Here is a 13004-nt window from a genome sequence, read left to right as displayed (position 1 = left end):
GGACCACAGGTTGACTACGCCTGATCTAGAGGATGATGATGATGCTTTTATACTGCTTCTGTCCCAAATTGGACCTGAGATGGTTCAGTGATCAGTTTCTTTGGAGAAAATGGATGCTTTGGGGGATGGACCCTGGCATTGGACCCTGCCATCCCCATGTCCCACCCCCAAATCTCTAGGAGTTTCCCAACCTGAAGCTGGCAAACCTGCCTTGCTCCAGCCCCCCCCCCCCCGACACCCAGCAGGGTCCTGATAACCCTGTTACAGTTTTAGATCATTATTCTAGCAGGTTGGCCATTTCAGCCCTGTCTCTCTAGCTGTCCCTTTCATATCACTTTGCTGGTGTGCAACAATTATTGGGGGATGCTATTTAATTCCATGCCATGCAAAGCATGTGAAACCCCTATTAAAGCCACAGGACACCTTTTTCCCTGGCTAGTTGGCAACCTTGTGCCCCAATGGCCCCTTTGAAATAGTAAGTGCTAGTTTTAGAGGTAGGAGGTAGATTCCTACATTCCCTTTTTGCACAACCAATGCTTCCTTGTTGCACCATTGACCTTCCTGCCCCCTCCACAGATTTAGGGGGGGGGGCAGGAGGATTAATATCGACACACATCGACACAAAACATGAGGTTCCAATTGAGGGTTCCCTCCTCCAGCCAAATTAGTAATTCTGCAGGGGTCAAAACAATTTTGTAGATGGTTTGAAGTAAGGAAATGACGGACCAAGAATGGGTAAAACCGTTTCTCCAGGGAGTTAGAGAAAGGTATATATAAGTTTTGACTGAAATTCAGGAGCTCCATATGGAGAGAGGAGAATATTTGTCTAGGGGGGGAGGAAGCAAGAGGCCATTCTGGAGTCACACTTTTTTGGAGGCTCTGAGAGGGTGGAATTTGTTTATTTATGGCCCACCTTTCTCACTGGTTGCAACCACTTAGTGAAATTCCAGGTGGCTTTTAGAAAAAAATGTTTGAAAAAAAGGCAAGAGCTACAGTCTCCCAGACCTGGAGTTGTGAAGTGCCTGGAGAAAAGACATCCTTAACCCCTTAACACAGTCCTCTTTTCCAGGTGATGTTAATAACCTATTTGCCATGAAAAGCTTCACCTGCCCATTTCCATGCAAACTAAGCCTCTCTTAAAGGGACAAGACCTTTTCTCCAGGCCTGCTGGCAACCCCTGCCTCCCTCAGCCTTGTCGGATTTCAGGAGCTAAGCAGGATGTGGGGCCTAGTTAATATTTGAGAGGGAGACCACCAAGGAGGGTGGCTGCTCAGACAGAGGCCAACCACCCCATTTGCCTCTTGCCTTGAAACCCTTCCCATCATCAGTGACTTGGTGTTTTCCACCATCACAGTCTTCCTAGGCTGGCTTCAGAGACCATACTGGGGAATCACAACTCCATGTGCTTTGCTTTTTCAGTGTAAGCAGAGCCCCCCCCCCCCAGGTTAATTAAAAAACAGCACTTTGTAAAGGTAAGGTCAGCTTTCCTTGGCAGAGAAATGGATTGTTGGTATAGGAAGCATCCAGTTAGGCAGTCCCCCCACCTCCATTCCAAATACAGTCCAAGAAAGATCGGCTCCTGGCCCTGACCACATCCTAACTTCCTGTGGCAGAATTAGGAAAGGCTCCAGATCCTTGGTATCCTCCCGGTTACACTGGCCTCTGCTTCTCTTGGCCGAGATCACATGCTGTGTGGCCAGCAGACAGGACGGTTTCGACATCTCCCCATCCATCACTGCAGTATTATACCAGGCACGGTTACACCTGCTGAATTTCTGCATCAAACTCTAACCGCCCCTCCTCTCAAGCTGTCTAGGTGATAAGCATTCATGTTATGCATTGTTTTATGCAACCCAGGGGAAGCATAAGGGCTGCTTTGGATAAGACCAGGGGTAGTCAAACTGCAGCCCTCCAGATGTCCATGGATTACAATTCCCAGAAGCCCCCGCCAGCATTCGCTGGCAGGGGCTTCTGGGAATTGTAGTCCATGGACTTCTGGAGGGCCGCAGTTTGACTACCCCGGATAAGACGCATGGCATTCAAGAAGCAACCCCTAGGTACACAATGCACATGTCGCATCACTTCTGTAAAGTTCCAGGCATTTAGTAAGGAGAAAGATTCATGTGATCGGAAGAGAAACTAGGGGATTTAAGAAGTTCAGGGTTGTTGTTGTTTTTTCCCCTTTCAAAATAGCTTTCATTAAAAGCTCACGCTTTTCCCACAGGATATTTACAGGTACTTTGAAATAAAACAATAAATGCAGTGAAAGCCAGGGTGGAATCGTGGTTAGAATGTCAACCTGGGGAGACGTGGGTTCAAATCCCACCCTGGTCATAAAAGGCCATCACTTTCTCTGTCTGCCTGGCCTGGTTCATAGGGATGACTTAAGGATAAAGATTTATTTAACTTCAAAGAATCATGGTATCATAGAAACATGAAGGGATCTCCAAGGTCATCTAGTCCAACCCCCTGTACAATGCAGGCAACTCAAAACTACCTGCCTGTGTGCGGTGATCCCAATTCCATGCTCAGATGATGTCCATCCCCAAGCAAACCAGAATCCCTGGCTAATCTGGTCTGGAAGAGATTTGTCTCCTGACTCCAAAATGGTGATTGGCATATCCCTGGGCATGCAAGAGCACCGACACAGCCCTTCCTGCCCACCCACTCACAATTGGCCTAAGTTTACGCATGGATCACCCCAGTGAGAGCCAGTTTGGTGTAGTGGTTCGGAGTGCGGACTTCTAATCTGGCATGCTGGGTTCGATTCCCCGCTCCCCCACATGCAGCCAGCTGGGTGACCTTGGGCTTGCCACGGCACTGATAAAACTGTTCTGACCGAGCAGTGATATCAGAGCTGTCTCAGCCTCACCCACCCCACAGGGTGTCTGTTGTGGGGAGAGGAATGGGAAGGCGACTGTAAGCCGCTTTGAGACTCCTTCGGGTAGAGAAAAGCGGCATATAAGTACCAACTCTTCTTCTTCAGTAATTTCAGGGCTCTCTCAGCCACACTTCCCTCACAGGGTGTCTGTTGTGGGGAGAGGAAAGGGGGGATGAATGTAAGCCGCTTTGAGCCTCCTTCGGGTAGGGAAAAGCGGCATGTAAGAACCAACTCTTCTTCTTCTTCTTCTTGATGTTCTAATTGAATGGGCTGTTGATGAGGGAGGCCAGCAATTTGAAGGATTCTTCCCGCCTCAACCATAGGCATGGCAGAACAGGTCTCTCTTGCAAATCCTGCAGAACAACATTGTGCTATAGACTCCACCCTTCAAATCCATGTTGCCTGAAGAACTCTGTAACCCTATGAGATCTTCAGTCACCACTTGAAGGCCGGCAGCCCTAAGGATAAGCTATCAAGAAGAGGAGAGGAATGGGGGAATCATGCAGTAACTGCAGACGAACTGCAAGTCATGTTATGCTGGGGTTGGGTTGGGCTGGTCTGAGGGCCCATGGCTCAGGAACTGCATGTGGTCAGTCCTGGTTCAGTCCCCAGCATTTCTAGTTAAAAGGTTCAAGCAGTAGGTATAATGAAAGACCTCATCGGAGAGCTCAGAAAGCAGCTGTGAGTCAGAGTAGGAATTACCCTCTCCAGTGCCATCCTGCCTTCCTACCTTGAGAGGAAGAAAGTAGTATGGTCTCTGTCCTATTTAGGAGTGACGTTACAGAACAGTGTGAGACATTCAACCTTCTGTTCTTACTTCTGCCAGATCCATCAGCATAACTAGGAGAAGGATTGGTAGAAAGACAGAGACCATTTCTGCATTGGAGGGGGTGTGCCACGTTGCCATCTGGTTTTTGGCCCAGGGCGGGTTGCCCTGCCGCTTCCCGGCTCTGTACGGGGATCATTCAGCCTGCTGCACCTTGTTCGTCCTGGATTTGTGCCCCCGGATGAGGCAGCCGAGGTGATGGGATTCCACCCCACTGTGGGGCTATGGGGGCCTCTTATTTGTTCTTTGAGGAATGTGGTATTGCGTACCAACACAATACTGTGTTCTTCAAACAAAAACATGCCCCAGAGCCTTCTGGGGCATTTCTCTGCTCCTTCCAGGATGCTGTAGGCGCAGGTGGGGAGGAGCCAGGCCAGGGCGGCCCGTCTCTTCCCTGCCAGAAGGACCTGGCTTGACATAAGCCTAGTTTCTCCACAGCCCCATGCAAGACAAGCAAACTGAGAAGAAAACAACCATCTGTGAGAAGCAGACGAAAAAGGAAGTGGATGTTGGTTTAAGCAACAGTGGAGGTTCTTTGTTTTATAAGCTCATCTGCAAACATGTACCTTCCTAAATGCCCCAGAATTTCCACTGGGCAAGGTTTTGCCAAATAAGCAAGTTTCTCTCTAAAAGTTCACAACACAAAAAGCAGAAATCAACCTGCAGTAGCCCTGAACTGGATAGCCCAGGCTAGCCTGATCTCATCAGATTTCAGACCCCAAGCAGGATCAGCATTTGGATGGGAGACCACCAAGCAATAACAGGGCTACTGTGCAGAGGCAGGCAATAGCAAACCGTGCCTGAATGTCTCTTGCCTTGAAAACCCTACAAGGGCCTCCATAAGTCAGCTGTGACTTGATAGTTGAGGGGAAACTGCAATAAGCCCTCAACAGTCGCAGTCTCATGTCAACTGAATAAGGTAAAAGATGCATCACTCATAAACAGGTCACAAATACCAAAAAAGGCCAGTGGTCTCTCAAGGCACTTAGGATGAATGTGCCCTGACTTTATCCCCGGTGACCTCAAATTAAGAAAGTCATCTACACGTTATTCGATTTGATATTTAGCCCTTTCAATTTTCCTTATGCAGTGTCTATGATTGATCCACAATATCCAGGAGAGGATATAACTTGCTACATTTGAGGAAACCACTCCAAGAACCCCAGTATTAAGTGTCTATGTTCTGCGTTTTGCTGAATTAACTTCCTGCCCCATGCCTCCAATGCTGACATAGCGAAGCAGTCTGTCACTGATTAGTCAGGGCGTCAGTTCTGGTTCCTGGTTGCCATTCCCTCACAAGACTTATTTTTGCGCTCATTTGCGCTGATTTAAAGTGACTACACTACAAAAGCCCACACTTCTCTCAGCAGAGATTTGCCTCTTGGATTTACTTTCCCTTCCTCATTCTCTGTGAGGCTGCTGTGTCCCTCCCCCCCCCCACTTGTGCAGGGAAGGAAAGATAAATAAGCAGCCTTATGCTCCACTTGCCCCTCCCCTGGCTTGTTCTAGCTGTATCATCAGGAGACAAAAGGCAGGAAATAAAGCACTCTCCAGCCTTGTGCTCCTTCAATGCTGGTGACGTGTTTAAAATCAGGGAAAAGGAAGCCTGTAGATACAGGTTCAAATCGACCAGAATTCAGCAAGATTTACAGTGGGGGAAAAATGTGAGTGCAAATTCTCCCTTGGTATTTCAGGTAGAAAATGCAAATAATATCTCCACCCCTACCCTCTCACCTACTTGACAATCCCTGTAAATAAGTAATAATTCAGTACCCTTTATCTAAAAGGCTGTTGCCTTTGGCAGTTCTCTCATGCTAGAGGGGGCCATTCCATAAAAACATACCCCCTAGCAGAGAGAAGAGAATATACCAGCAAATTAGGAGTGCCAGTCTTCAGGTGCAGCCTGAAGATCTCCAGGAATTACAGCTCTTCCACCCGTCAGTTCTCCTTATAAATGTCCGCCCTTCCCGGTGTCCACACATAAAACAGTGAGGCAAACATGAGACTGAGAACCCTTAATAAACCCATATATTCCTGCAGAACAGAATCAGCTTCCCAAGTTTTAAGGGGTTTTTTTTAAGGCCAATCATGAATGCTACCAACCTCTTATCCCAGCCTCCAATACAGATTTGCATTGAAGAAGGAAAAAAGGAGTGTCATGTTTTTCTACAATGTTTGTGTAGTACAAGTCACACAAGACTGGTCTCATGACAATGCAACACAAGAAGTAAAACTATGAGATTCAATAGAATAGCTGATTCAACATAACTGGCTACTAAGTGAAACTTAACTGCAGATTCACTTCGATGTTCAAATATATAGCAGTTTGAAAGGTAGCTGTATATGCAGATAGTTGGCTCAAGAGTTGCAGTATGAAAATGAAGGATTTTAACGTGACCAGTGAGCTATTTGCATTGGGACTCTGTTAGGGGCCAATCAGGTTCCTTGGCAGACCAGCTAAAATGTATATAAATTCCATGAGTTCCTATACTTGCTGTTTGGTGTTCTAGTCGGTGCTGGTGTTGAATAAAGTACTGTTGGAGTTGAAGAAACTCTGTCTGTATCTTGCTGAACCCACAGAACTAATAGCCTCGCATATGGAGGAAGGGGCAAGACTGTGGAATGACAAAAAAAGGAGGAGCTATTTTTTTGTACCCCACTTTTTACTCCCCGAAGGAGTCTCAAAGCAGTTTCCAATTGCTTACCCTTCCTCTCCCTACAACAGTCATCTTGTGGGGGAGGTGAGGTTGAGAGAGCTCTGAGAGAACTGTGACTGGCCCAAAGTCACACCCCAGCTCTCCAGATTAGAGGCTGCCACTCTTAACCACTACACCATGCTGACTCCCGAAGGCGGGCTGCATTGATAGTCCACTTCCCTCTTCAAATTACGAAGTTAAGTTTGCTGTGTTGAGTAAGGAATTGGCCAGGGCTTCTTTTAAAGTATAGTTGTCTTCATTGTTGCTCTCCCTTGTGGCTTTTCCTTCTAGGTCCCAACAAATCCCATGCCGTGCCTTCACCCTCAGCTCTTCCGCCACCCATTTCTGCCACACCTCCGCCGCCACCGCCACCACCTCCCTCAGCCTCCCACCCATCAGCACAAGCGCCTATTCTCCCTCCGAGAAACATCAAGCCTAGGACTGACGCCAGGTTCGTAGCTAAATGGAGCCCTGCCTTCTTTCATGTGGTCTTTTGTACTTGAGGGAATCATTGATCGCAGCTCTGGTGAAATAGTTTCCCCACGTGGTCGTCTACGTGGACCTTGTCTCCGTCACTCCTGGCCATGTTTACTGTCTTCCGTGGCTACGTGAATGCTGTTGAGGGTGCTATTCTTGAACAGGAGGTAAGACATTCTCCCTATGAGTGCCATGTTGTTGGACAAAGAAGAAATTCACAGGGGTAAGCCGGCCTTCTGTTTTCCGTCGCAGCAGATTTCCAGCCGCTGTTTTACAGAAAAGGATAATTTTTGAGAAATTTTGGGACGAAGGTGTGTCTGCATTTGGTTTTCTATTCGCAGTCTCCAGGGATGGTGGGAAGTTCAACCCACATTGAAGTCCTTCCTCCCCTCAAACTCCTCCCTCCTTCAGCTCCACCCCCCAAATTTCCATGTATTTCCCAACCCAGAGCTAGCTATTCAATGGATGGTTCCAGAGGGTCCAAAGATGGAACAGATGTGGAAGCCTGAGGACAAAACTTTCAAACAAAGGCATCCCTTATCTTCCTCTTAGTCTTAACTTCAATGTCACAGCAGCTATGGGGAATGGCAGTGCAGTCAACCCTCTGAGAGCTGGAAGGTTATCCTTTTCCAAAGGGATCTTCTGTAGCTTGACTGGGCAGGCTATCCAACCTGGGTTGCCTCCAGCATGTTAAGTGGCTTCACTGGTGATCATTTACTCACAAACCTTCAAGCAGCCAGCTGGGGGTCAATTCTGGTCCCTGCAATTTTTCAAAAATGTGGTTGTCCTCAATAGAGACTAGAGGTACCAGTCCTTAGGTGGAATTATGGCTCTTCTCCAAGCTAAGGAGATCAGTTCCCCTGGAGAAAATGGCAGCTTTGGAGGGTGGACTCCATATAACGTTATACTCCAATGAGGTCCCTCCCTGCTCCAAATCCCACCTACTCCTGGCTCCACCCCCAAAATCTCCAGGTATTTCCCAACCCAGAGCTGACAACTCTACAAGAGACAAATTACAGGTTGTGTGTGTGTTTGTGTGTGTGTGTTGGGGGTAATCTGCAAAAATTGCCCTTTTCTCCCATCAGTGGAAACAGCTGGTGAAATCCAGTGCCCTAGACAAAAGCTCATTGGGGTTATTGTAGTTGCATCCTCCCCACCCCAATTTAAGATGTTTGTCTTTTCATTGTTATAGTAACTCAGAGATGGAAGAAAGCTATGATGATGTTGACGTTACTGACGGTAAGGAGAGCTCCATTTCATTCACCTTGGGAATGAGAGAGGTTATTGCAATGCAGCTTGCTTCCTTTGAATAGCCCGGAAGGAATCCAAGCACCAAGAAACTCCAAGAAAATCCAAGCACACTGCAAACTTAAAGCCTGTTTATCAATTGCCCCCTCTTTTTGGATAACCCCAAGGTTTATATTTATAGAAGGCAAAGGTTATTTATTTATATATATTGCAGCCAGGAGGTCCGAGGATTGTCTGGCAGTCATGGAAGGGATATTTAGAGGTGATGAATCACTAAAAAGTTTAGTATAATATTGAACCCATCCCTCTGCCTGAATAGGGGAAACAGGCAAGTGTTTCTGGTCTGCCACAAAGGACCTTAGTATTTTTGCTCTTTGCTGCAGAGAGAAGTTGGGGCCACTTTTTGATGGAATAGGCATGTTTCTTCTCAGTTAGCAAGACGTGACACTCTTCCTGTTTCTCATAATAGGAAGAGACGGCCCTTGAGGAGTAATTATAGTCTAATTCATGACATAGTTGGCACAATTGTTTTATGGCCGAAAGACATGCAGCATCAAACCAAGAGTCTGCAGTAACAGAAAGTGTAGCAGAATTCTTAGCCATCGTGCTCCAAGAAAGGACCCGATCTTGTACTACTAAGGATTTGGGCATTGTGTTTTCTAACGGCAAGTGAGAGAACACCTAAATGTTTGAGGTGGATAGTGAGTTTGCACTATTTCATTTGTATTTCTATTATACACTCTGTATCTTAACCTATGATACGCTGGTCTTGAATGCCAATAAAGTTTTATAGGACTCGTTTCCGCCTGAGGAATCTGCCCCTGGACAGCCTCTGGTTGTTGGTGGGTTAAAGAGCCTCTTTCACATGACATCGTCTGCATCCCGAAGCTGTCCTGCACCTAGTTTGAGTTTTGGCCCGATTTGCCTCAAGGTGAGGGAGATCTCCAAAACTGGATTTGCCACCTTCTATCATGCTTCTCATCAGGGAGCAACCAGGAGCAAGCCCGTATGGAGGTGTAAAGGCACGACAGTCTCTATAGCATTGTCCCACCCTCGCACCTGCCCTTCCTTCTCCATTTCCTGCACTGAGAATTTTTAAAAAATGGTGTGGTCAGCATTGCTGCAGGACTGCAAAGCTACTTTGTCAAAGTTAAAATCTTCTGTAAAGTGTCCACGGTCTTTTTGGGATCAGGCAGGCAAAACACAGCCTCATTCATTTTTTCTGGTGGTGGGGAATGAACGGGGAAAGGGGGGCGCGTTATGAAGCAGCCCTCTCCCAATCAACCAGGTGTCTGTACGTTTTGTTTTTAAGCCCACTGTTTACACAAAATCATTTTTCAGGGTCCAGTTACCATTTCCAGCCTCTCACAGATCTACCAAGACAGAGTTAGAATCTGAAACACCAAGAATCCCCAAAAGGAGGAGGAATGATGTATTGGTCTGGCATTTCTCCATAGCAATGAAGAAGTGTTAATTTTTTTACTTAAAATGCTTCTGTGTTGTGACATTACCGCATAGCGATGCGGAAGTGCCTTTTTTAATAAAAAAAAAATCAGGGGGGGAAGAATGTTTGAGTCCACAAGAGAACCGCTGTGCTGTGATTGTTGGCTTGCTGTGATTGACAAGCCAAGGAGCTGGGGGAGAAGTTTGGCTTGTTTTCCCTTGCAGTCTTGTGGGGAGGCAAAAAGCCATGATGAGTCAGAGGGAAAACGCGGGAGGGGTCTCCCATGAGGAGGCTTGCAAACGCGTGGCTTACAACCGCATGTTTGCAAGCAGGAGGCAACGCCTCTGTGCGGAAACGGTCCAAGATGGAAAATAATTTAGAGGGGGTTTGCCATTGTCTGCCTCCATGTCATGACCCCTAGTGTTCCTTGGAGGAGCTACCACCCAAATACTAGCCAGGGTCAGTCCTGCTTAACTTCCAAGATCTGATGGGGGGTAAGGATCCTCAACAGGGAATTCTCAGCGTTTTATTCAGCTATTGTTTTCAAGATTCTTTAAAAACCATGATACTTTAAGAAGTATAAAATAAGTAGATAGTGTACACAGAATGATACAGATTATTTTGAATGCCACAGAAGTGGGGGTGGGGATTGTAGCATAATTCCATATTCACTAGAGCAGGGATAGTCAGCCTGTGGTCCTCCAGATGTCCTTGGGCTACAATTCCCATGAGCCCCTGCCAGCAAACACTGGCAGGGACTCATGGGAATTGTAGTCCATGGACATCTGGAGGACCACAGGTTGACTACCCCTACACTAGAGGATATACTTTCTTGCACTTTCAGAAAAGTACTACAAGCTTTCAAATGACTAGTTGGGCAAGTAGAGAATTGTACCCCAAGGTCAACAAGGCAGTCAACATTCATATATTTTTGTGATAGTTTCATATAGTAGAACCTCAGTGATTGTTCAAAACGAGGGGAGACTTGCTGGCAAATCTATGCTACTCATCCTGCTTGAGACTTATTGGGGTAAAAAAAGATGAGCCTCTTGTGGTGCAGAGTGGTAAGGCAGCTGTCTGAAAGCTTTGCCCATGAGGCTGTGAGTTCAATCCCAGCAGCCGGCTCAAGGTTGACTCAGCCTTCCATCCTTCCGAGGTCAGTAAAATGAGTACCCAGCTTGCTGGGGGGTAAACGGTAATGACTGGGGAAGGCACTGGCAAACTACCCCGTATTGAGTCTGCCATGAAAATGCTAGAGTGCATCACCCCAAGGGTCAGACATGACTCGGTGCTTGCACAGGGGATACCTTTACCTTTAATTATGAGAAGCATTATTATACTATTTACCACTGCATTTCTGCAAAAGTAAATTAACAGTCTCTTTTTGGCTGCTGACTTTTTCAGATCCTGGAAATACGGATGAGGTAGGTATTATATTTTAAGGAAACTCTAGCGTCAGACCCTTCTCTGTCGTGTTCCTCTTATTTATGCAATACCCTCCCCAGCTGTCTTCTTCTCCAACCGCTTCCTGTCTTGTAGATACAAAGTTAAAAATAATGTTATTCTTTCAGGCCTTTGCCAGGTGATATAGCTAAATGTTATTTGTCAAAACAAAGAGTTTGTGATGTGCTTGCCAACCTCCAGGTGAGGGCTGGGAGATCTCCTGAGATTACAGCTGGTCTCCAGACTACAAAGATTAGTTGACCTGGAGGAAAATGGCCATTTTACTTACTTCATTTATACCCTGCCTTTCTCCAAAATGGGAACCCAAAGCAGCATAGCTTGTTCTCCTCTCCTCCATTTTACCCTCACAACAACCCTGTGCAGTAGGCCAGGGTGAGAGTGTAAGAGTGGCCCAAAGCCACCAAAATAGCTTCCTTGGCAGAGTGGGGGGTTACTACCTGGTTCCCCAACATCCTACACTCTTACTAAGGCTCAATGGGGGACGACGACATTTGTTTGTGATAAGGAAAGACCGATATTTGATATATACGATTAGAAAAATAATCAGGTTCTAAACAACTTGTTCGAACAAACATTTGGGACTGAAATATTGGCATTCATACTTTTCATTGAAATTTTGTTGCTAACTCTTGAAAGCTGTTTGTTGACTTGTCACGATTGGACCTAGATGTTCAATTTGAATGTTTCTCCATCAATAAGACGGGCACACTGTTTTTGTTTTGTTTTTTCCCCTTGCAGAGTTTGAACAGTGATGAGGAGACCTATGAAGACATAGACGTGAGGTATGAAACAGGAAATGATCAGAGACCAAAGATAAATCGTGACAAGGCTGTCCGCAAAAGATCCAAATGGCAGCATGGGGGAGCCAGCACCTTTCCACACCGATGATTTCTGCTTCCTAGGCTAAATTACTTGCAAAGAGTAGGGATGCCAGTCCCCAGGCGGGACCTGGGGATCCCCTGGAATTACAGCTCATCTCTAGGCAACAGAGATCAGTTTCCCTGGAGGCTGCTTAGAAGGTGGACAGTATAGCCCAGGGGGAGTCAAGCTGTGGCCCTCCAGATGTCCATGGACTACAATTCCCATGAGCCCCTGCCAGCGTTCGCTGGCAGGGGCTCATGGGGATTGTAGTCCATGGACATCTGGAGGGCCGCAGCTTGACTCCCCCTGGTATAGCCCATGGAAGTCGCTCCCCTCCCCAAACCCTGCCCTGTGCAGGCTCCACCCCCAAAGTCTCCAGATTTTTCCCAACCCTGAGCTGGCAACCCCAACAAAGAGGAGGGGAAATTTGTTGCTGCTCACCTAGTGCAACAAGTCAGCAGGGCCTTCCCTCAGTTCCCTTCTCTGCTAGGAATGTCTCTGACTTTAAGGTAGATATTGCTTTCTGGACTCTTATCCTGCCTTTCTCTGCAATGAGAATACAAAAGGGGGTGGTGGTGGTGGACAAAACACCCCATTGTGGGCTTGTTCTGCATACGTTGGATAATGCACTTCCAATATGCTTTTGCAGCTGGATTTTCCTGGGCAAAGCAGAAAAATCTACCAATGTGCATTATCCAACATGTGTGGAATGAGCCCTGGACCACCCCTGGATCTTCTGGCCTGCTTCACTTGTGTTCTCAGGCTGCACCATGGGCTAAGAGCATATAGCTTTCCCAGGGACATCTGTAAGAGGCAGAAGGCTAAACTAGATAGACCTGTGGTCTGATCCAGGTGTGGTCTAAGGATTTGAGGGCTCGTAGCACCGGAACCAGATTTGCAGGGCCCCAGCAGAGTACAATTGTGGTGGGAGCAGCCAGACCAAAAGTAAAGCCCCCCCCCAGTAGAAACGGGTGTCACTCTGAATGTCCTTAAAGAGGGAAAAGGGAAAGAGACAGACACTACGATCCTGATTCATGGGGGGGGGGGGGAGGCACTGGGGGAGCTGAAAATGCAGGGCCCATAGCACGTACTACATGTACCGCATAG

The 13004-nt window shown here is 47.0% G+C and overlaps 1 protein-coding gene across 4 annotated transcripts in view; it reads left to right on the top strand.

The window, feature by feature from the left end:
• Nucleotides 1–13004, top strand: part of FYB1 (FYN binding protein 1) — a 53786-nt gene that overhangs the window by 14860 nt on the left and 25922 nt on the right. For all 4 annotated transcript variants that reach the window (XM_077347021.1, XM_077347023.1, XM_077347020.1 and 1 more), the window contains exons 3-6: nucleotides 6695–6854; nucleotides 8073–8119; nucleotides 10977–10996; nucleotides 11775–11818. In XM_077347021.1, the coding sequence (XP_077203136.1) occupies nucleotides 6695–6854; nucleotides 8073–8119; nucleotides 10977–10996; nucleotides 11775–11818 (271 nt within the window). The remainder of the gene's footprint in view (nucleotides 1–6694; nucleotides 6855–8072; nucleotides 8120–10976; nucleotides 10997–11774; nucleotides 11819–13004) is intronic.

The sequence above is a fragment of the Paroedura picta genome, chromosome 7, assembly GCF_049243985.1.
Source record: "Paroedura picta isolate Pp20150507F chromosome 7, Ppicta_v3.0, whole genome shotgun sequence".
In the NCBI taxonomy this organism is placed as follows: domain Eukaryota; kingdom Metazoa; phylum Chordata; class Lepidosauria; order Squamata; family Gekkonidae; genus Paroedura; species Paroedura picta.
The sequence above is the reverse complement of the archived record's forward strand: the minus strand, read 5'-3'. Positions and strand labels throughout refer to the sequence as shown.